The sequence below is a fragment of the Mobula hypostoma genome, chromosome 2, assembly GCF_963921235.1.
Source record: "Mobula hypostoma chromosome 2, sMobHyp1.1, whole genome shotgun sequence".
Lineage (NCBI taxonomy): Eukaryota > Metazoa > Chordata > Chondrichthyes > Myliobatiformes > Myliobatidae > Mobula > Mobula hypostoma.
The window spans coordinates 160,262,339-160,284,398 of record NC_086098.1 but is presented as its reverse complement, the minus strand read 5'-3'; the positions used below and the strand labels follow the sequence as shown (position 1 = coordinate 160,284,398).

Genomic DNA, 22,060 nt, shown 5'->3' with positions numbered 1-22,060 from the left:
TTTGAGTATCCTATGGACTTGGACCCCAAGATCCCTCTGATCCTCCACACCGCTAAGAGTCTTACCATTAATGCTATATTTTGCCATCATATTTGACCTACCAAAATGAACCACCTCACACTTAATTGGGTTGAACTCCATCTGCCACTTCTCAGCCCAGTTTTGCATCCTATCAATGTCCTGCTGTAACCTCTGACAGCCCTCGACACTTTCCACAACACTCCCAACTTTTGTGTCATCAGCAAATTTACTAACCATCCCTCCACTTCCTCATCCAGGTCATTTATAAAAATCACAAAGAGTAGGCGTCCCAGAACAGATCCCTGAGGCACGCCACTGGTCACTGACCTCCATGCAGAATATGACCCATCTACAACCACTCTTTGCCTTCTGTGGGCAAGCCAGTTCTGCATCCACAAAGCAATGTCCCCTTGGATCCCATGTCTCCTTACTTTCTCAATAAGTCTTGCATGGGGTACCTTGTCAAAAATCACCAATCTGCACAGATTGTGGTCTTCCGGTTAGGAAATCTAGGATCCAATTGCAGAAGCCCAGGTTCTGTAACTTTTCACAGTCAGGCTTGTGGGAACGACGGTGTTAAATGCTGAGCTGTAGGCGATGAACAGCATCCTGACATAGGTGTTTGTGTTGTGCAGGTAGTCTAAAGCCATGTGGCCAGCCATTGAGATTGCATCTGCCATTGACCTATTGTGGCAAAAGGCAAATTGGAAAGGGTCCAGGTCCTTGCTGAGGCAGGAGTTCAGTCTGGTCATGACCAATCTCTCAAAGCATTTCATCACTGTAGATGTGAGTGCTACCAGGTGATAGTCATTAAGGCAGCTTACGTTATTCTTCTTAGGCACTGGTATAATTTTTGCCTTTTTGAAACAAGTGGGAACTTCTGCCCATAGCAGTGAGAGGTTGAAAATGTTCTTGAATACTCCTGCCAGTTGGTTGGCACAGGTTTTCAGAACCTTACCAGGTACTCCATTGGGATCTTCCGCCTTGCAAGGGTTCACTCTCTTTAAAGACAGCCTCACATCAACCTCTGAGACAGATCACAGTGTCATCAGGTGTAGCAGGGATCTTCACAACTGTAGTTATATTCAAAGCGGGCATAGAATGCATTGAATTCATCTGGTAGTGAAGCATCGCTGCTATTCATGCTATCGGGTTTCGCTTTGTAGGAAGTAATGTCTTACAAACTCTGCCAAAGTTGTCATACATCCGATGTCGCCTCCAACCCCGTTCGAAACCATGCCTTCATCTGTCCTATCATTCTATTTCTACCCTCACTAGCATGTGGTATAAGGAGTAATCCTGATCTTATAACGCCAGAAGTCCTGCTTTTTCAGTGTCTACCTAACTAGTTAAATTCCTTCTGCAGAACTTGAACTCTTATCTTACCCATGCCATTAGTCCATTTTGGTACTGTGAGAAACAGCACTTCCTATTCCTAATTTGTAGTCTAGAACCTGACTGCATGAACACCATATTCTCTAGTTTCAAGTAATCTGTCCCTTTTGCTCTCCTACTGATCTACTTAGATCCTCTTCCACATCAACTCCAACCCTGCTGTTTCTATCTTCTCACTCCATTCCCTTATTTGGCTTCATGCTCCATCTTGCTTTCCTGCCATATTCCATCATCTGCAGCACTTTGTTGCCTCCATTTAACATGTCCCAGCCCTTGTGGTTATTTTCACCATTCCCTGCTCCATCTACCTCCTCAGCTGCATCCACCTATCATTTGTTAACTCTTGTCCCACCTACCCTCACCATCACTCTGAGTACTAGCTGCTGCATCATAGTCATAGTCATAGTCATACTTTATTGATCCCGAGGGAAATTGGGTACAGATGGTACAGGTCACCTGTACCCAATCAGAAGGTACAGGTGCCGCAGGACACACAACACCAGGTTCAAGAACAGTTACTACCCCTTAACCACCAGGCTCTTGAATAAAAAGAGATAACTGAACTCATCTATTGAAATGTTCCCACAACCAATGATCCTCACTTTAAGGACTCTTTATCTTGTTACTTCATACTCTTGTTATTTATTGCAATTTATTTATATTTGCATTTGCACAGTTTGTTGTCTTCCATGCTCTTGCTCTTTTATTGATCCTGTTTATAGGTACAATTCTTTAGATTTGCTGAGTATGCCTGCAGGAAAAAGAAACTCAGGGCTGTGTGTGGTGACATGTATGTACTCTGATCATAAATTTCACTTTGAACTTTGAAGTTTTTGAACTTTGAGATCAAAAGTACATGGTTTATTTTAAATTGCAAGGAAGAGCAAAAGATCAAATGGTTATTTACAGTAAGTAATTTGGAAGGCTAATAAAATATTATTCTTTATTGCAATGAGTATAGAGTCTAAACAAAAGGAAGTTTAATATAACTTTAGAGTGCTGGTGAGACCACAGCTGGAGTACTAATATCCAGCTATTGTCTTCCTATTCTGCATTGGAGGCTGTGCAGAGAGATAGTTCTCTAGGTTAATTCAGGTGGAAGGGGCTTGAAATGAAGAAAGTTTAAGCAGCTTGGGCTGATGATCATTCATTTAAAAGTATGGGATATTGATATGTAAAAAATTCTGATGGGAATGACCAAAGTAGATGCTGAAGGATGTTTCCCCTGGTGTGCCCAGATCTAGGAGGCATCATCTTAGAATAAAGAGCCACCTATTTGAGATTAGAGTTAAAGAGTCATAGAGAAGTACCATACATAACAAGCCCTTTAGCCTATCAGGTCCATGTTGAAACCATTTAAACAGCCTACACCCATCAACCTGCACCAGGACCATAGCCTTCTATACCCCTACCATCCATGTATCTATCCAAACTTCTCTTAAATGTTGAAATGGAGCTCACATACATCACTTGTGCTGCCAGCTCATTCCATTCTCTCACGGACCTCTGAATGAATATGTTTCCCCTCATGTTCCCCTTAAACTTTTCACCTTTTACCCTTAAGTGATGACCTCTGATCATGATCCACCCAACCTCAGTGGAAAAAGCCTGCTTTACCCTCTCTATACCCCTCATAATTTTGTATTCCTCTTTCAAATCTCCTCTCAATCTTCTATATTCTAAGGAATGTAGTCCTAGCCTATTCAATCTTTCCTTATAACTCAGGTCATCCAGACCTGACAACACCCTTGTAAATTTTCTCTGTACTTGTTCAAACTTATTTACATCTTACCTGTAGGTAGGTGACTAAAATTGCACACAATACTCCAAATTAAGCCTCACCAATATCTTATACAACTTCAACATAATATCCCATCTCCTGTACTCAATACATTGATTTATGAAGGACAATGTGCTAAAACCTTTATTTATGAGCCTATCTACCTATGACATCACTTTCAATGAATTATGGATCTATATTCCCAGAACCCTTTATTCTACCACTCTCCTCAGTGCCCTGACGTTCATTGTGTAAGACCTACCCAGATTGGGTGTAGCGAGGTGCAACACCTCGCATATTTCTACATTGAATTCCATCTGTCATTTTTCAGCCGGTTCAGATCCCTCTATAAGCCATAATAGTCTTCCTCACTGTGCCTTGTGCCCCCAGTCTTGGTGTCATCCACAAATTTGCTGACCCAGTTAACCACATTATCATCCGGATCATTGATAGCGATGACAAATAACAAAGGACTCAGCATCGAGGGAAGGAAATTTCTTCTGCTTGAGGCAGAAATTTTGAAAGGCCCACTCACCCTGAGGATTATTGGACACATTCAAGGTGGAGATTGCTAGACAATTGAATCACAAAGGGTGAAGGAGTTATGAAGAGAATGTGAAAATGGTGTTGATTCAATTACAATGATCATTGAAAGGTGAGGAAGGTTCAAGGGCTGACCGGCTTGTTTCTGATCCTGTTTCTTCTGTCACTCAGATTTCCTGAACCGTGATCTGTACTGCCTATTATTAAGGACAAAGGTATTAGGTGTGTGGGAACTTCATCACTTTCAGATTCTCCTCCAAGCCTCACACCACTGTAACCTGGAAGTATATTGCTGTCCTTTCACTTGTGAAGTAAATGTTCTGGAACTCCCAAACACAACAGTACTGAGAAAAAACTTCACTTAAAAGACTGCAGTACTTCAACAGGACACCCCAGCACCACCTTAGAGGACAGCTGGGGCTGGGCATTAAATGCTGATCTTTCCCTTCAGCTGACACTTCCCTGATGGAAGGTGATTAGACTAACAGACATTTAGTCATGGTTTAGAGGGATATTGGAAAAATACCCACATAAGGGACTGGCTCAGGTAGGCAGTTTAGTTAGCATGGATGAATTGGGCAGAATGGACTGTTTCCTGTCGTATAACTTGATGACTTTAGGTCTGTGTGTTCAGCACAATCCTGGCAGGAGTTGCTGATGGGGGAGATGCCAACTCAGTTCTTAGACCCTCAGAAGGAGCAGGCTTTGGTTCATTAGCCTAGCCTTAAGGGAGAATCTGCATTTGAATCCCTTGGTTATTTGGATCAAAGTCTCTGGAAGAAAGCAAGCTCCAATGTGGTATATATTGTTACTGGCTACCATTTGTTTCTGAAACTAAATCACACAACCCTCCTGTCCAATCATTTGTGAACTTTCCTGACTCCAGAGTAACAACAATTAGGAGATATCAGGGCAGGTACTTGAATGAGCAAGTCACTGAGGGATATGAAATTAATGCAGGCAGATGGGATTACTATAGGTAGGCATGTCGGTCACTAAAGACATAGTGTGGTGAAGAGCCTGTTTCTATAGGTTGGGCTTAGGGTTGATTCTATATTAATATAGCAGAGTTAAATTTGTACCTTTTGCTTTGTACTGATGTTTCCAAAGGATGAGCTGAGCTCCTCAGGCAAACTTTTTTTATTTTCGAGAGAATGATGTAACAGGAACTTTTGTTTCACAGGATCTGCCAGAGGATATGAATCTTCATCCACCACTGAGCATTGTTGTATTGGAGCAGCGAGCGTTTGGGCGCACAGTCCTTGTGGGAAGCTACACTGTCCCAAGCCTACAGCAATTTTCCCTAGTGGAATTGGAGCAGAATCCAAACCCTAAAGAAACTGCAGCTAAAAGCAAAAGTAAGGAAAATGAGATAGAAAGATGTAAACATAAGAGATTCTATAGATGCTAGAAATCTTGAGGAACACCTACAAAATGCTAGAGGAACTCAGTAGGTCAGGCAGTGACCAACTGAATGTTACATCCATATGGACGTGGCTCCACACATTGTCCAACATGCATAAAATGACAAACTGGCATGTGAATCCAGAGCCTTGGGGGGCGGGGGGTGACTGCTGCAGCAGACATCCACTGCTTGTCAGTACTCTGTTTTCTGACCATCACACCATCAGTCAGCAGTTACACTGTAGAAGAGGCCAAGCAGTTCCTGAAATGAGGCCTTCTGTTAGCTATTGCCGCACAAGAGGGTTTAAGTTTAAGGTGAGAGGAGAGAAAGGGGCAAGTTATAATTTTATACAGAGAATGGTTAATATCTGGAACACACTGCCAGGGGAAGTGATGGAATGATATCCAATCTCTACAGGTAAGAGACAGACACATAAAAAGGCAAAGTATAAAAGGAGCAAAAACACAAACTGTCGTAGGAACTCGACGCATTAGGAAATGGACAGTCCATGTTTTGAGTTGAGACACTTTTTCAGGACTGAAAGTTAAGAGGGGAGAAATACATGACAAGGAAGGGATGGAGCAACAACTGGAAGGTGATTGTCAGGGGTGCAGTGCTAGCCAGAGCGCACCGGAGCATGTCTGGCACCTCTTTAAGAAAAAGCAGAAATAAACAAGCTAATTAATTAGGTGCCGCCCAGGGTGATTTCAGTAGCTCAGAAACTGCTGATCTCCTGGGATTTTTATGCACAACAGACTCTGGAGTTTACAAAGAATGGTGCCAAAAACAAAAAAAAATCCAGCCAGTGGCTGTTCTGTGAGCGAAAACATCTTGTTAAGTCCACTCACTGGATGTTTTTTTGTTTTTGGCACTATTCTTTGTAAAGTCCAGAGTCTGTTGTGCATAGAAATCCCAGGAGGTCAGCAGTTTCTGAGATACTCAAATCACCCTGGGTGGCACCTAATTGATTAGCTTGTTTATTTTGGCTTTTTTCTTAAAGAGGTGCCAGACGTGCTCCGGTGCGCTCCGGCTAGCACTGCACCTCCGGTGATGGTTTGGATCCAGGTGAGGGTGTGATAGGCAGATGCGAGAGGAGAGAGTGGGGATAGGCTGAAAAAGATGAAATCTAATAGGAGAGGTGAGAGGAGGATGGAAGTAAGTAAGGGAGATGGGATGGCAGATAGAATCAGGGGTGGGGAGGGGGAGAGAACCCAGTGAGAGGAGACTGTGATGGGATGGCAGATAGGAACAGTGGGTGGGGGAGCGCAGTGAGAGGAGAGGAGTGTGTGATGAGATGGCAGATAGGAACAGTGGGGGGATCATGGGGGGAGACCAGAGCGAGGAGTGTGAGATGGGATGGCAGATAGAATCAGTGGTGGGGAGGGGGAGAGAACCCAGTGAGAGGAGACTGTGATGGAACAGAAGATAGGAACAGTGGGTGGGGGAGCGCAGTGAGAGGAGAGGAGTGTGTGATGGGATGGCAGATAGGAACAGTGGGTGGGGGAGCGCAGTGAGAGGAGAGGAGTGTGTGATGGGATGGCCCAGTGACAGGTGTGTGTGATGAGATGGCAGATAGGAACAGTGGGGGGGGGGAGAGGGAGCCCAGTGAGAGGTGTGTGTGATGGGATGGCAGATAGGAACAGTGGGTGGGGGAGCGCAGTGAGAGGAGAGGAGTGTGTGATGGGATGGCCCAGTGACAGGTGTGTGTGATGAGATGGCAGATAGGAACAGTGGGGGGGGGGGAGAGGGAGCCCAGTGAGAGGTGTGTGTGATGGGATGGCAGATAGGAACAGTGGGTGGGGGAGCGCAGTGAGAGGAGAGGAGTGTGTGATGAGATGGCAGATAGGAACAGTGGGGGGATCATGGGGGGAGACCAGAGCGAGGAGTGTGAGATGGGATGGCAGATAGAATCAGTGGTGGGGAGGGGGAGAGAACCCAGTGAGAGGAGACTGTGATGGAACAGAAGATTGGAACAGTGGGTGGGGGAGCGCAGTGAGAGGAGAGGAGTGTGTGATGGGATGGCCCAGTGACAGGTGTGTGTGATGAGATGGCAGATAGGAACAGTGGGGGGTGGAGGGGGAGCCCAGTGAGAGGTGTGTGTGATGGGATGGCAGATAGGAACAGTGCTGGTAGGGGTGGCAGTGAGAGAATCCAGTGAGAGGACTGTGGCTGATGGGCAGATGGGGTGGAGATGAGAAGGAGAAAGAAGCAGGATAATGCAGGCTCGGGTGGGTGTAGGAGGAACTGGCTAGATCAGGAGGAGAGAGAAAAAGGACAGAGCAGACTACCTAAAAATGGAGAATTTGATGTTTTTGCTGTTAGTCAAATACTAACTGGGAGGAATACATGGTGCTGTTCCTTTAATTTGCATTTGGCCTCACTCTGGCAGTGGAGGAGGCTGAGGACAGATGAGTCATTGTGGGAATGCGGAAGGGAATTAAAACAGTTGACAACTGGGATCTCCAAATGACCATGGCAGAGATGGTGATTCTGTGCTCTATCACTCTATTGTTCTACATATCTGTTGCCACATCTGCCAGTAAAACCAACATACCGTAGTTGTTTATTTTCTCTGTCTTATTTTAGTTATTACAAAGCAAACTTAAGAAGGCACATCAAAAGACCATTCCAACCTGACTAGGCCCAATGCAAGCCAGGCTTATCTCTGCTCCATCTGTCACCTAGTATTGATAATGAATTAATTTGTGGATTATGTTTAGCAGCAGGAACCATGGCAGCTGATACATAAGAACATTTAAAAATAAGGCTCCTATCAAACACCAGGAGAATCTACATTTTCAAAAGCTTTGCCTTTTGGATTTCCCTTGATCTTTATTTATGCTCATTTCTGCCTGTTCATGGAGATCACACATATTGTGATATTTTCTACTAACAGGACAAGCAAGTATCCTTCCACAGCAGACAGCATCCTCGCAAACTTCTGTAAACATTGAAGTAGATGTATCAACTGACGAAATGAAGAAGGGACCCTTGTTGGCTCTGATGGTAAATACCTTCCTAAACACTGTGTGGCAGCAGCTTGTGTAGAGATATTTCCATCATTTTTAGCCGTTCTGCGGTATCGGAAGACTGAGGGTGGCATTATGAGGGGCAGAGGTAAGGTGAATGGTCAGTCTTTTCCTCAAGGTAGGGGGTCAAAACTAAAGACCAGGGGTTTAAATTGAGATGGGAAAGATTTAAAGAGGAGTTAGCAACACTCACAACACGCTGGAGGAACTCAGCAGGTCGGGCAGCATCCGTGGAAACGATCAGTCAACGTTTTGGGCCGTAACCCTTTGTCAGGACTGAAGAGGGCCTCTGCCCCTTCCCTCTTCAGTCCTGCCCTCTTCAGTCCTGACGAAAGGTTCTGGCCCAAAACGTTGACTGATCGTTTCCACGGATGCTGCCTGACCTGCTGAGTTCCTCCAGCGTGTTGTGGGTGTTGCTTTGACCCCAGCATCTGCAAAGTACTTTGTGTTAAAGAGGAACTAAGAGGCAACTTTTTCCCCATCCAGAGGTTCGTAGAGACAGGTACAATTACTCAATCTAAAAGTCATTTAGACAGGTACATGGACAGGAAAGGTTTAGTGGGGTATGGATCAAATGAAGGCAAAAGAAACTAACTCTATTAGGCAAATTGATTTCCATAGAGAAATTGGTCCAAAGGGGCTATTCCCATGTTGAACAACTCTATGATTCTGTATATAAATGTGGAAGAATCCAGTGATCTTGGAATGTAGCAGGGTGGGCTTTTGTGATGCTTACCTTTTTCTGGAAGACATTGAATACACGGGCAGGGAATTTCTGCCGGCACTATATGAAAGGTGAAATAAATCATAGGTAAGATTATGCGGAGCTGGATTTAAGGATCAAGCAGAATCTTATTTAATAAGTCTACTGAGGTATTAAACAGAAATGAAGTCCCATTTTCCATCTTTAAGAGACCAATGAAGAAACTGGTTCCGAAACCAAAATCAGAAAGTGAGCATGAAGAATTTGAGGAAAAGATTGACTTGGAGGAACTGGACTGGTGGTCAAAGTACTATGCATCTTTGGAGGAGATGAAGGTAAAGCACCACGGTCATATTTATTCTGGTCCAACATCTATGCCTAAATGGACATTACTGTTAAGCAGTTTGCAACGGTGTATTATGGCAATAAATAATACTCATTATGCTGAGATGTTTGGTTCGAAACCTTCGATCTAAATTTTTCTCAAGGTCAATTCACCAAAATGAAAAAGTCTCCACACTCTTGTCAAATCCGTGCTACTGACTCTAGCATCAGCCACTGAAACTTCACTAAATTACCCTGATTTACTCTTACTGTCAATAATCAGCTCAGCCCCCTTTTAAAATTTTTGCTATTTATGAATAGATCTTGAGTTTGAAGTGTGAGATGTGTTAGTTTGGGTCCCTGATGATGAATGTCATCCTTTGCTGAGTCCATAGTCATTAACCTATTGTACAGTTTACTCAATCGATTATCTTCATACCCACTCTCTTTACCTCTGAGTTGCTTTGTAGACTCTAAGTAGAACTCATGGCTCCCTTTTCTGTCTAGTTTTGTTTGAAAACACTACTTGCATTGTAAGGCATGAGTGTAAAGAATAAGATTGAGCAGTTGGTGGAGCCATTACCCCTCAGCTTCAGAAATATAGGTTCAATCCTGCTGTCTGGTGCTGCCAGCATGGAGCTCGTATGTTGTCCTAAGTTGTAATGGGATATTGGATATTGATGAGGTGGAGAGCTGAGCTAAGAAGTTTTAGATGGAATTCAATATGGAAAAGTGTGAAATGATGCACTTTGGAAGGTCAAATTTGAAGGCAGACTACAGATGTAATGACAGGATTCGTGGTAGTGTGAAGGAACAGAGGGATCTTGTGGTTGATGTCCATTGATCCCTCAAAGTCCCTGTGCAAGTGGATACTGTGGTCAGGAAAGTGCGTGGCGTTCATTAGTTGGGAGATTGAGTTCAAGAGCTATAAGGTAATGTTGCAGTTCTGGAAAACTTTGGTTGGACCACACTTGTATTATGTCCAGGTCACCTCATTAAAGGAAGGATGTAGAAGCTTTAGAGAGGGTGCAGAGGAGATTTATGAGGATGCTGCTAGTGAGGGTAGAAAAAGGATGATTTGGCAGATAAATACTTGACTGATAAGCTGGTGCAGGGGGCAGGGCTTCAGGTTCTTTGATCATTAGGATCTCTTCTGGGCCTGCACAAATGGGACGTGTTGCACCTGAACCTGAGGGGAACCAATATTCTTGCGGTAAGGTTTGTCAGAGCTGTTGGGGAGGATTTAAACTAATTTGGTGGGGGGTGGGTGGGAATGCATGGTAAAAAAGCCAAGATGGAGTGCAGTCAGACTGTCAGGAAGGACAGGCAGATGACAGGACAAAATTGCAACCAGCAGGGTGAGTATCAGTGCATTAGGGATGCAGAATCAAAAAGGGTAGCAAATACTGGACTCAAAGTGTGATATCTCAATGCACAGAGTATAAGCAATAAGGTGGATGATCTTGTTGCATTTTTACAGATTGTTGGGTGTGATGTTGTGTCCATCACTGAATCATGGCTGAAGGATGGTTGTAGTTGGGAGCTGAATGTCCAAGGTTACACATTGTATCAGAGAGATAGGAAGGTAGGCAGAAGCGGTGAAGTGGCTCTGCTGGTAAAGAATGGCATCAGATCAGTAGAAAGAAGTGACATAGGATCAGAAGATGTTGAATCTTTGTGGGTTGAGTTAAGAAGGCAGATACACTAGTGAAGTTTAAGAGACTACTAGACAGGTATATGGAGGAATTTAAGGTGGGGGCTTATACGGGAGGCAGGGTTTGAGGGTCGGCACAACATTGTGGGCCGAAGGGCCTGTACTGTGCTGTACTATTCTATGTTCTATGTTCTAAGAAATTAGAAGAGTAAAAGGAACCTGATGGCAGTTATGTACAGCATCCAAACAGTTGCTGGGATGTGAACTACAGATTACAACGGGAAATAGAAAAGGCGTGTCAAGAGGGCAATGTTATGATAGTCATGGAAGATTTTAACATGCAGATAGATTGAGAAAAAATCAGGTTAATAATGGATCTCAAGAGATTGAATTTGTTGAATGCCGACAGGATGGTTCTTTAGAACAATTTGTCATTGAGCCTACTAGGGGATCAGCTATACTGGATTGGATGTTCTGTAATGAACCAGAGGCGATTAGGGAGCTAAAGGTAAAAGAACCCTCAGGTTCTAAGAAGCAGTGATCACACTATGATTGAGTTCAACTTGAAATTTGACAGGGAGAAAGTAAAGACTGACATAGCAGTATTTCAGTGGAGTAAAGGAAATTACATTGGTATGAGAGCAGCTATCCAAAGTAAATTGGAAGGAGATGCTGGCAAGCATGACAGCAAAGCAGCAATTGCGTGAGTTTCTGGGAAAAACAAGGGAGGTGCAGGATAGATGTATTCCAAAAACAAAGAAATACTCAAATGGCAAAATAGTATAACCATGACTGACAAGGAAAATGAAAGCTAATGTAAAAGCAAAAGAGAGGACATACAACAAAGCAAAAATTAGCGGAAAGAAAGAGCTTTGGAAAGCTTTTAAAATTCTACAGCGAGCAACTAAAAGAATCATTAGGAGGGAAAAGATGAAATATAAAAACAAGCCAGCAAACAATATCAAGGTGGATAGAAAAAACTTTTTCAAGCACATAAAAAATAAGAGAGATGAGAGTGGATATAGGACTACTAGAAAATTAGGCCGGAGAAATAATAATGGGAGACAAGGAGATGGCAAATGAACTAGTTGAGTATTTTGCATCAGTATTTACTGTACAAAACACTTGCAAGAATGGCAGATGTTGAAGGGTGTGAGGGAAGAGAAGTGAGTGCAGTTACTATTACAAGGGAGAAGATGCTGAAAAAGCTGAAAGACCTAAAGGTACATTAGTCACCTGAACCAGATGAACTGCACCTTAGGTTCTGAAAGGTATAGGTAGTGATTGTGATTAATGATTTTTTCAAAAATCGTTGACTCTGGCATGGTGCCAGGACTGGAATATGGCAAATGTCACTCTACTCTTTAAGAAAGGAGGGAGACAGCAGAAGGAAATTATAGACCAGTGAGCTTGCCCTCAGTGGTTGGAAAGATGTTGGAGTTAATTGTTAAGGACAAGGTTATGGAGTACTTGGTGACACAGGACAAGATAGGACAAAGTCAGCATGGTTTCCTTAAGGGAAAATCTTGCCTGATGAATCTGTTGGAATTCTTTGAGGATAGATAAAGGGGATGTAATGGATGTTGTATATTTGGACTTCTAGAAGGCCTTTGACAAGGTGACACACATGAGGCTGCTTACCAAATTAAGAGCCCATGGAATTACAGAGAAGTTAGTAACATGGTTAGAACATTGGCTAATTGGTAGGAGGCAATGAGTGGGAATTAAAGGATCCTTCTCTGGTTAGTTACCAGTGACTAGTGGTTTTCCACAGAGATCGGTATTGGGACCACTTCTTTTTAAGCTGTATATCAATGATTTAGATGATAGAATAGATGGCTTTGTTACCAAGTGTGCAGATGTTATGAAGATTGGTGGAGGGGCAGGTAGTGTTGAGGAAACTGGAAGGCTGCAGAAGGACTTAGACAGATTAGGAGAATGGGCAAGAAAATGGCAAATGAAATACCTTATTGGAAAATGCATGGCCGTGCACTTTGGTCGTTGAAATAAATGTGCAGATTATTTTTGAAATGGGGGAGAAAATCTGAGATGTAAAGGGACTTCGGAGTCCTTCTACAGAAGACCCTGAAAGTTAACTTGCAGATTGAGTTGGTGGTGAGGAAGGTAAATGCAATGTTAGCATTCATTTCAAGAGGTCTAGAATACAAGAGCAGGGATGCAATGCTGAGGCTTTAAAAGGTACTGGTAAGGCCTCATCTTGAGTATTGTGAGCAGTTTAGGGCTCCTCATCTGAGAAAAGATGTGCTGGCATTGGAGAGGGTTCAGAGGAGGTTCATAAGGATGATTCTGGGAATGAAAGGGTTATCATATGAGGAACGTTTGATGGCTCTGGGTCGGTACTCACTGGAAATTGGAAGGATGAGGGGGATCTAGGCAGTTTCTAGTGTAGGTTACATGGTTGGAACAACATTGTAGGCCATTGTATATTCTATCTCATTGAAACCTTTCAAATATTGAAAGGCCTAGACAAAGTAGATGTGGAAAGGATGTTTCCCATGGTGGGAGAATCCAGGACAAGAGGGCACAGTCTCAGGTTAGAGGGGTGTCCATTTAAAACAGAGATATGGAGAAATTTCTTTCGCCCGAGGGCGGTGAATTTATGGGATTTATTACCACAGACGGCTGTGGAGGCCAGGTCGTTAGGTGTAAGGCAGAGATTGATAGGTTCTTGACTGGACACAAAGATTACGGGGAGAAGGCCAGGGAGTGGGTTGAGGAGGGGAGGGAAGAAAGGATCAGCCATGGTTGAATGATGGAGAAGGCTCAATAGGCCAAATGGCTTAATCCTACTCTTGTGTCTTATGGTCTTAAGACCTTTCAGTCTGCCTTGTACTTTTCCCTTTGTAATAGCAATGCACACATTTCTGCTCCCTGATACTCACAGACCTCTGACATACTGCTGGTGTCCCCCGCAGTGAAGATTGATGCAAAGTACTCATTAAGTTCATCTGCTATTTCTTTGTCCCCCAGTACTACCTCACCAGCATCATTTTCTAGTGGTTCAATATTAACTCTCACCTCTCTTTTATTCTTCAGATAACTGAAGAATTTTTTAGTATCCAGATTTATATTATCGGCTAGTTTGCCCTCATATTTCATCTTTTCCCTTATGTCTTTTTAGTTGCCTTTTGTTAGATTTTAAAACTTTGCACTCTTCCCACTCCCTTTTGCTAGACAATATGCACTTTCCTTGGATTTTAGACAGTCCTTAACTTTGCTCTTCAGCCATAGTTGCCTACCCCTGCCATCTGAGAACTCCTTCCTTTGTGGGATGTATCTGTTGTTCATCCATCGTCGACGTCGATGAAGACCTCGACACCAGATGGTGTCGGACTAGCGCGTGATTTGGATTTAAGTGAGGGAGAGTTGCGCAGCGTCAGCCTCACTCTCTCTTCCCAATTCCCATCTGGATCCAGTGGCAAGACAAGAGTCGAAATGGCTGGAGATGGGACTAGGCGCAGTGCATGACCAGGACGTCTTCTGTGTCTTGTCATGCTCTATGCGTTCCACGACGCTTGCAGAGACCGCCTTCTTGACCGTTGGACCTTCCATTGGTCTCGTCCGCTCAATCCGCCGGAGTCTGTCTTCACATGCTGGGATAGTCAACTCCCTATCTCACCGAGGGTTTGAGACCCATCGGCTACCCTCACCTGGTTTAGCCAGCTTGTCCAAGCTGTTGCCCGGGATGTGGCCGCTGTCGCATGCAAACAGCTACGGGGAGCCACAAGTGAGAGCTGAGTGCCAGGTGGGGACCAAAGATGGACTAACCGCCTTGAAAAGGACGCGACATGTTCCCCCACCAGAGGTGCTCCCCCTCCCTGAAACCCCATACATTCCATACACCCCAGGGATGTATCTACCCTGTGCCTTGTGAACTATTAACAGAAATATCAGCCACCTCTGCTCTGCCATCATCCCCACCAGTATCCCCCTCCAATCCACCTGGGCAAGCTCCTCTCTCATGCCTCTGTAATTCCCTTTATTCCATTGTGACACTGATACATGTGACTTCTGCTTCTGCCAATCCGGTTTTCCCAATCCTCTTGCATATTGAAGTCGCCCATTACAATTGTGTCATTACTCCTGTTACATGCCCCTTCCAGCTCCTTTTGCAATCACAATGCCACATCTTTGCTACTATTTGGAGGCCTATATATGCTTCCCATAATGTTTTTTTTTCACCCTTGCAGTTTCTTAACTTCACCCACCATGATTTGACATTCTTTAACCTTATGTCTCCTCTTTCTAAAGATGTAATTCCATCTCTTATCAACAGAGCCATACTTCTTCTTCTTCTTCTTCTTTGAGTTTTTACGGCAGTTGGCATCCACACTGTTGCATTACTGCCAAAACAGAGCCATACTACTGTGTATCCATTCCTGCCCGTCCTTTCGATACAAAGTATATCCTTTGATATTAAGCTCCTAACTATGGCCTTCTTTCAGTAATGCCCACGGCATCATACCGACCAATCTCTAATTACGCCACAAGTTCATCCATCTTACTCCAAATACTACCTGTATTTAAGTTTGTTATAGCCAGGGGTGGTAATGGGTTCAAGCTCCCACTACCTATTAAATGCTCCAAATTGCGTGCCTCTGAAATAGCCTCTGATAACCAAGTCCAGCTCCTGGCCTTTATGTGTGGCTTCACTATTAAGCCCGGCGGAACCATTTCAACTGACAGGAGAAGGGGCAAAGATGGGTTACTGGCGCCTTAAATCCAGTCGCTTTAGGCAGATGGAGCTTGTCAGCCATGGTTGGCAGCTCACGTCGGAGAAGGAATATTCTGAACTCAAGCCTCCGTTGCCTTTAGGCTATACCCACTCATGGGGAAGGCTTCAGGAACAAACTCCAAGAGAAAAATCTGGAGCTGGCATCCCTAAGGCAGTCCTACATTGAGTTCAATCTTGACTGGCAGCTCCTGTGATGCTGCTGGTACCAATGTATCAGTTTCTGCCGTTCCTTTGGGTTCATCAGATGCTTGGAAGGGGGTACTTGCATCATGAGCAACAGCTTGCTCTCCATATTGTACTGCCCAGGCCTGCGTATCCAGACTGCTATGACACAATATCCATGGTCAACTCTGACCGATAGAGGCCTCGGACCAGACATGCACTTGAATACAACACCTTCAGTCCTGCAATCTTTGCCCTTTTGAATTTTGCCTCTATGGTACAATTTAATTCTTTGATCTGTCTGCATTTGTACCCAATCATTGGCTTGTCCTCCCTTACATTCATCGTCTACTTATAAACCTGCTAGCTCATCCTCAGCTCTATCAAACTGGTTCCCATCCCTCTGCCATACAACCGGAGGAGATGATAGAATACTTTGCTTCAGTATTTACTACAGAAAAGGATCTTGGTTGGTGACTTACAGTGGACTGAAAAGCTTGAAAATGTAGATATTAAGGAAGATGATGTGCTGGAGCTTTTGGAAAGCATCAAGTAGGATAAGTCACTGGGACTGGAAGAGATGTACCCCAGGCTACTGTGGGAGGTGAAGGAGGAGATTGCTGAGCCTCTGGCGATGATCGTTGCATCATCAATGGAGTCAAGGCATGAAAGGATATGGGGAAAAGGCAAGAGATTGGGGCTGAGAGGAAAAGTTGTGGCCCTCTGGCTCTCATCTCCTTCTGCTTTAGTTTAACCACTTCCTGTTCAGCACCAGCAAACCATCCCTCTAAGATATTAGTTCCCCTTCAGTTCAGGTGTAAACTATCCCTGTTGTACTCGTCCCACCTTCCTTGAAAGACAGCCCGATGATCCAAAAATCTGAAACCCTCACTCTTGCACGAACTCCTTAGCCACATGTTAAACTGTATGATAAGCCAGCCGGTGGTGTAGTGGCATCAGCACTGGATTTCAAGGCGAGTGGTCCTGGGTTTGAATCTGGCCGGCTCCTTGCATGCTTTCCATCTGTGCTGGGTTGAGCGTCGAGCTAGCACCTCGTAAGAAACAGACAAAATGCAAAAGTTTGCCACCCGATGCACCACAAGGCATGGAGAGGAATAACAAAATAAACTATATGATCTTCCTGTTTCTGGCCTCACCAGCTTGTGGTCCAGGTAGCAATCCAGAAATCTACGGAGATTCTGTCCTAACTCCTTGAATTCACAGGACCTCGGCAGCCATATTACCAATGTCATTGATACCAATGTGGACCATGACCTCTGGCTGTTTACTCTCCCACTTAAGAATGCTGTGGACTCGATCCAATATATCCCTGATCCTGGCACCCAAGAGGCAACAAACCATCCAGGAATCTTGTTCTGTTCCCCTAACCAACGAACCCCCTATTACTACAGCTTGCCTCTTCTACCCATCCCCCCTTCCCTTATGAGCTACAGAACCAGATTCAATGCCAGAGACCTGCTTGCTACAGCTCCCCAACAGTTTCCAAAGCAGAATACTTATTATTGAGGAAAATGGCCACAGGAGTACTTTGCAATGGTTACCTCTTCCCTTTCCCAGTTACCTGCCTCCTTCAACTTAGGGTTGACTAGCTCCCTGTAGCTCCTATCAATCATCTCCTCATTCTCCCATGAGCTGCAGCTCCATTTCCTTAACAAAGAACAGCTCAATCTGTAGTTGTGCAAGCCTGCTGAGCCAAAGCCGGATATCTCTAACACTGCCCCACTCCACTTATATCTCCCTTTTCTTTACCAGCTCAATTAAAACTCACTTCTGATGAGAGCTGCAGTTTTCGAAGGCTCCTGCCCTGCAAGATGTCAGTCTCTTATTCCCTACTTCAAAACAGTAACTCACTCCCAATGAGACTTGGAGTTTTGAAAGATGTGGACAAATGAATGAACAAAAATATCCTCCAATTTGTCTTTTTTAGAACAAAGAAAATGAAGAAGAAGAGGAAGAAGCTGCTGACTTGGGCAAGTATTATATAGAGCAGAGAAATAGAAGGCAGCTCCTGGAGCTGCTCCGTTGTCCAGTGTGATCACGGCTGATCCTATGAGTCATGGTTTAAAATGATTAGTAACATGTAGATTTACCATGCGGAAAATTATTTTCTTAGCAATAAGAACGTATTGTCCTAAAGGATGGTGAAAAATGATTCAGCAATCACTTTTAAAAGGGAGATAGTTAGATAAATGCAGGGCAACTTTTATAGTTATTTGGCTTCTGTTGCCTTTTAAAGACTTCATAGTCCTCCAGCTTCTCACTCATTTTCACTATATTGTACGATTCTCTTGTGTTCGTGCTGTCCCCCGACTGACTTCTTTGTCAGCCATGATTGCCTTGGTCTTCCTTTAATACACTTCTTTCTTAGGAAGAAATTCTGCAATGCCTCCCACATTACACACAACAACTTCAGCCATTGCTGCTCCACTGTGATCAACTTTGATCAGCTCTATTCTCATGCCTTTGAAGTTGCTTTTAGTGAACTCTAACTGTTACATCATTTGTCAGCTCCTCTCCCCCAAATTGCGGGGTGAATTCTATCTGATTATGGTACTGCCTCCCAAACTCCCTGAACAAAGCTGCCTCAAAGCTGCCCATGGGGCAGTGCAGTAGTGCAGTAGTTAGAACAACGCTTTACATTACTAGCGACCTGGTTTCAATTCCCTCAGCTGCTTGTAAGGAGTTTGTACGTTCTCCCTATGACTGCGTGGGTTCCTCTGAGTTCTCCTGTTTTCTCCCACATTCCAAAGATGTACTGGTGGTAGGTTAATTGGTCATTGTAAATTGTCCTGTGATTAGGCTAGGGTTCAGCTGGGTGATTGCTGGCTTGTGTGGCTTGAAGGGCCGAAATGGCCTACTCTGTGCTATATGTCAATAAAAAAAAATGCAGACATGCTGGTTCCCTGGTAGGCTCTACCAAATGCTGCTCTAAAAGGCCATCTCAAAGAAATTCCACAAATTCCTTTTCTTATGATCCATTACCAACTTGATTTTTCCCAGCTTATCTGAATACTGAAGTCCCCCATGATCACTGACTGTAACATTGTGTTTCTCATAAATCTTTTCTATCTCCTGGTGTATTTTAGAAACATGTATCATATTAGAGACATGACCATAATATGATAAGTTTTTATCTGCAAGTTGAGAGGGATAAGGGCAGATCAGAAGTGTCAGTATTGCAGTTGAACAAAGGAGACTATGGAGCCATGAGGGAGGAGCTGGCCAAAATTGACTGATCGGATATCCTAGCAGAAAAGACAGTGGAACAGCAATGGCAGGTATACTTGGGATTAATGCACAAGGTGCAAAATCAGTTCATCCCCCGGAGAAGGAAGGATTCAAAGGGGGGAAAGTGGCCACAGTGGTTGACAAAGGAAGTCAGAGATAGCATAGCATTAAAAAAGAATAACAGAGCTAAGGTGAGTGGGAAGACAGATGATTGGGAAATTTTTAGGAGCAACAGAACTTAACTAAAAAGGCAATACGGGGAGAAAAAATGAGGTATGAACGCAAGCTAGCTAGGAATATAAAGGAGGATAGCAAAAGTATTTTTAGGTATGTGAAGAGAAGGAAAATAGTTAAGAACAATGTTGGGCCCTTGAAGAATGAATTGGGAGAAATTGTTATGGGAAACAGAGAAATGGCGGACGAATTTAATAAGTACTTTGGATCTGTCTTCACTAGGGAAGACACAAGCAATCTCCCAGATGTATGCATGGGCCAAGGACATAGGGTAACAGAGGAAGTGAAACAGATTGACATTAGGAAGGAAACGGTGATGAGTAGACTGATGGGACTGAAGGCTAACAAATCCCCAGGTCCAGATGGTCTGCATCCTAGGGTACTAAAGGAGGTGGCTCTGGAAATTGCGGATGCATTGGTGATCATTTTCCAATGTTCCTTAGATTCAGGATCAGTTCCTGAGGATTGGCGAATGGCTAATGTTAAACCACTTTTTAAGAAAGGAGGGAGGGAGAAAACAGAGAACTATCGCCCTGTTAGCCTAACATCAGTAGTGGGGAAGATGCTAGAGTCTATTATTAAAGATGAAATAGCGGCATATCTTGATAGCAGTGATAAGATTGGGCCGAGCCAGCATGGATTTACCAAGGGCAAATCATGCTTGACTAATCTATTGGAGTTTTTCAAGGATGTAACCAGGAAGATAGATGCGGGAGATCCAGTGGATGTGGTGTACCTTGACTTTCAGAAGGCATTTGATAAGGTACAACATAGGAGATTGGTGGGTAAAATCAGAGCTCATGGCATTGGGGGAAGAATATTGACATGGATAGAAAACTGGTTGGCAGATAGAAAGCAAAGGGTAGCAGTGAATGGGTGTTTCTCGGAATGGCAGGTGGTGACTAGTGGGGTGCCACAGGGCTCGGTATTGGGACCATAGCTGTTTACGATTTACGTCAATGATTTAGAGGAAGGCATTGTGAATAACATCAGCAAGTTTGCTGATGATACTAAGCTGGGTGGCAGTGTGACATGTGATGAGGATGTTAGGAGAATTCAAGGTGACTTGGATAGGCTGGGTGAGTGAGCAGAAACTTGGCAGATGGCGTTTAATGTGAATAAGTGTGAGGTTATTCACTTTGGGAGCAAGAACAGGAAGGCAGATTATTATCTGAACAATGTGGAGTTAGGTAAGGGTGAAATACAAAGAGATCTAGGAGTACTTGTTCATCAGTCTCTGAAGGTGAATGAGCAAGTGCAGCAGGCAGTGAAGAAGGCTAATGGAATGCTGGCCTTTATTACAAAGGGAATTGAGTACAAGAGCAAGGAAATCCTTTTGCATTTGTACAGGGCCCTGGTGAGACCACACCTGGAGTATTGTGTGCAGTTTTGGTCTCCAGGGTTAAGGAAGGACATCCTGGCTGTGGAGGAGGTGCAGCGTAGGTTCACTAGGTTAATTCCTGGGATGTCCGGACTGTCCTACGCAGAGAGGTTAGAGAGACTGGGCTTGTACACACTGGAATTAAGGAGATTGAAGGGGGATCTGATTGAGACATGTAAGATTATTAAGGGATTGGACAAGATAGAAGCAGAAAATATGTTCCAGATGCTGGGAGAGTCCAGTACGAGAGGGCATGGTTTAAGAATAAGGGGTAGGTCATTTAGGACAGAGTTGAGGAGAAACTTCTTCTCCCAGAGAGTTGTGGAGGTGTGGGACACTCTGCCTTAGAAGGCAGTGGGGCCAATTCTCTGGATGCTTTCACGAAGGAGCTAGATAGGTATCTTATGGATAGGGGAATCAAGGGTTATGGGGACAAGGCAGGAACCGGGTATTGATAGTAGATGATCAGCCATGATCTCAGAATGGCGGTGCAGGCTTGAAGGGCCGAATGGTCTACTTCTGCACCTATTGTCTATTGTCTATTTTCTATTCCATATCCTGACTACGTTTTGGAAGCCCATGTTTTTTCCTTTGCACTTCCTCAACTCTACCCACAGAAATTCTACGTGTAATGCCATTCATTGTTATTGATTTAATGCTTTTACTAATAGGGTCAACCCTCTCCTTATTCCCATCTGCCTGTCTTTTTGATAAGATGAATATCCTTGGATGCTTAGCTACTCTTTCAGCCATGTTTCTATTGCCAACAACATTGTAGCTGCTATTTTCAATCTGTGCTGTAAGCTCTTTTACATTTACTGTATGCATTCAAATACAACACCCTGAGTTCTATATTCACTGCCTCTCTTCTCAGACACCTATGTTGCCCAAAGTTAGATTCCTAACTGTTAGATACGTGGGTATACGACTAAAGGAAAAATGGCTGGAATCACTTAGCTCTTTAGTGTGGAGGAGCTTATCAGGTGTGTCAAAAATCAAACTTACAAAAATTAGCGAAAATAGTGAAAAGAAACTGCCAATATTTACAAAATTATATTTACCAGAAAATACAATAATAGTTCTGTACTTAAACTTGGCCAGTGTGAACTCCTGGCAGCCCTGATCTCTCTCTCCTACTGAGAGCGAATCCTTCTGCTTATTCAGCCGGATACACCATCTTTAATTACCCACAAACTTAAGACCACACATGAATTAGAAAATGAAGCATTTCACAATGTAGTTACAATCATTTTACAAAAGAAACTGAAGTATCCACATTAAATACAGTATAGCAACAACATTTACACTTTAAACATCTCCATTACTAAAGAAATGGAATATTCTGCTGTGTATTCAGAGAAGGAAGTCTGAGAATCGGAGCGGGAGTGCAGAGGAAGCCATTTTGAGTTTTTTGGGTTTTTTTC

General features: G+C 43.7%; 1 protein-coding gene across 5 annotated transcripts in view; it reads left to right on the top strand.

Annotated features, from left to right (window-relative positions):
* The window catches only part of fer1l4 (fer-1 like family member 4), a 407,998-nt gene that overhangs the window by 232,436 nt on the left and 153,502 nt on the right, over positions 1–22,060 (top strand). For all 5 annotated transcript variants that reach the window (XM_063040941.1, XM_063040940.1, XM_063040943.1 and 2 more), the window contains exons 29-32: positions 4,923–5,097; positions 8,041–8,150; positions 9,086–9,211; positions 17,721–17,763. In XM_063040941.1, coding sequence (XP_062897011.1) covers positions 4,923–5,097; positions 8,041–8,150; positions 9,086–9,211; positions 17,721–17,763 — 454 coding nt within the window. The remainder of the gene's footprint in view (positions 1–4,922; positions 5,098–8,040; positions 8,151–9,085; positions 9,212–17,720; positions 17,764–22,060) is intronic.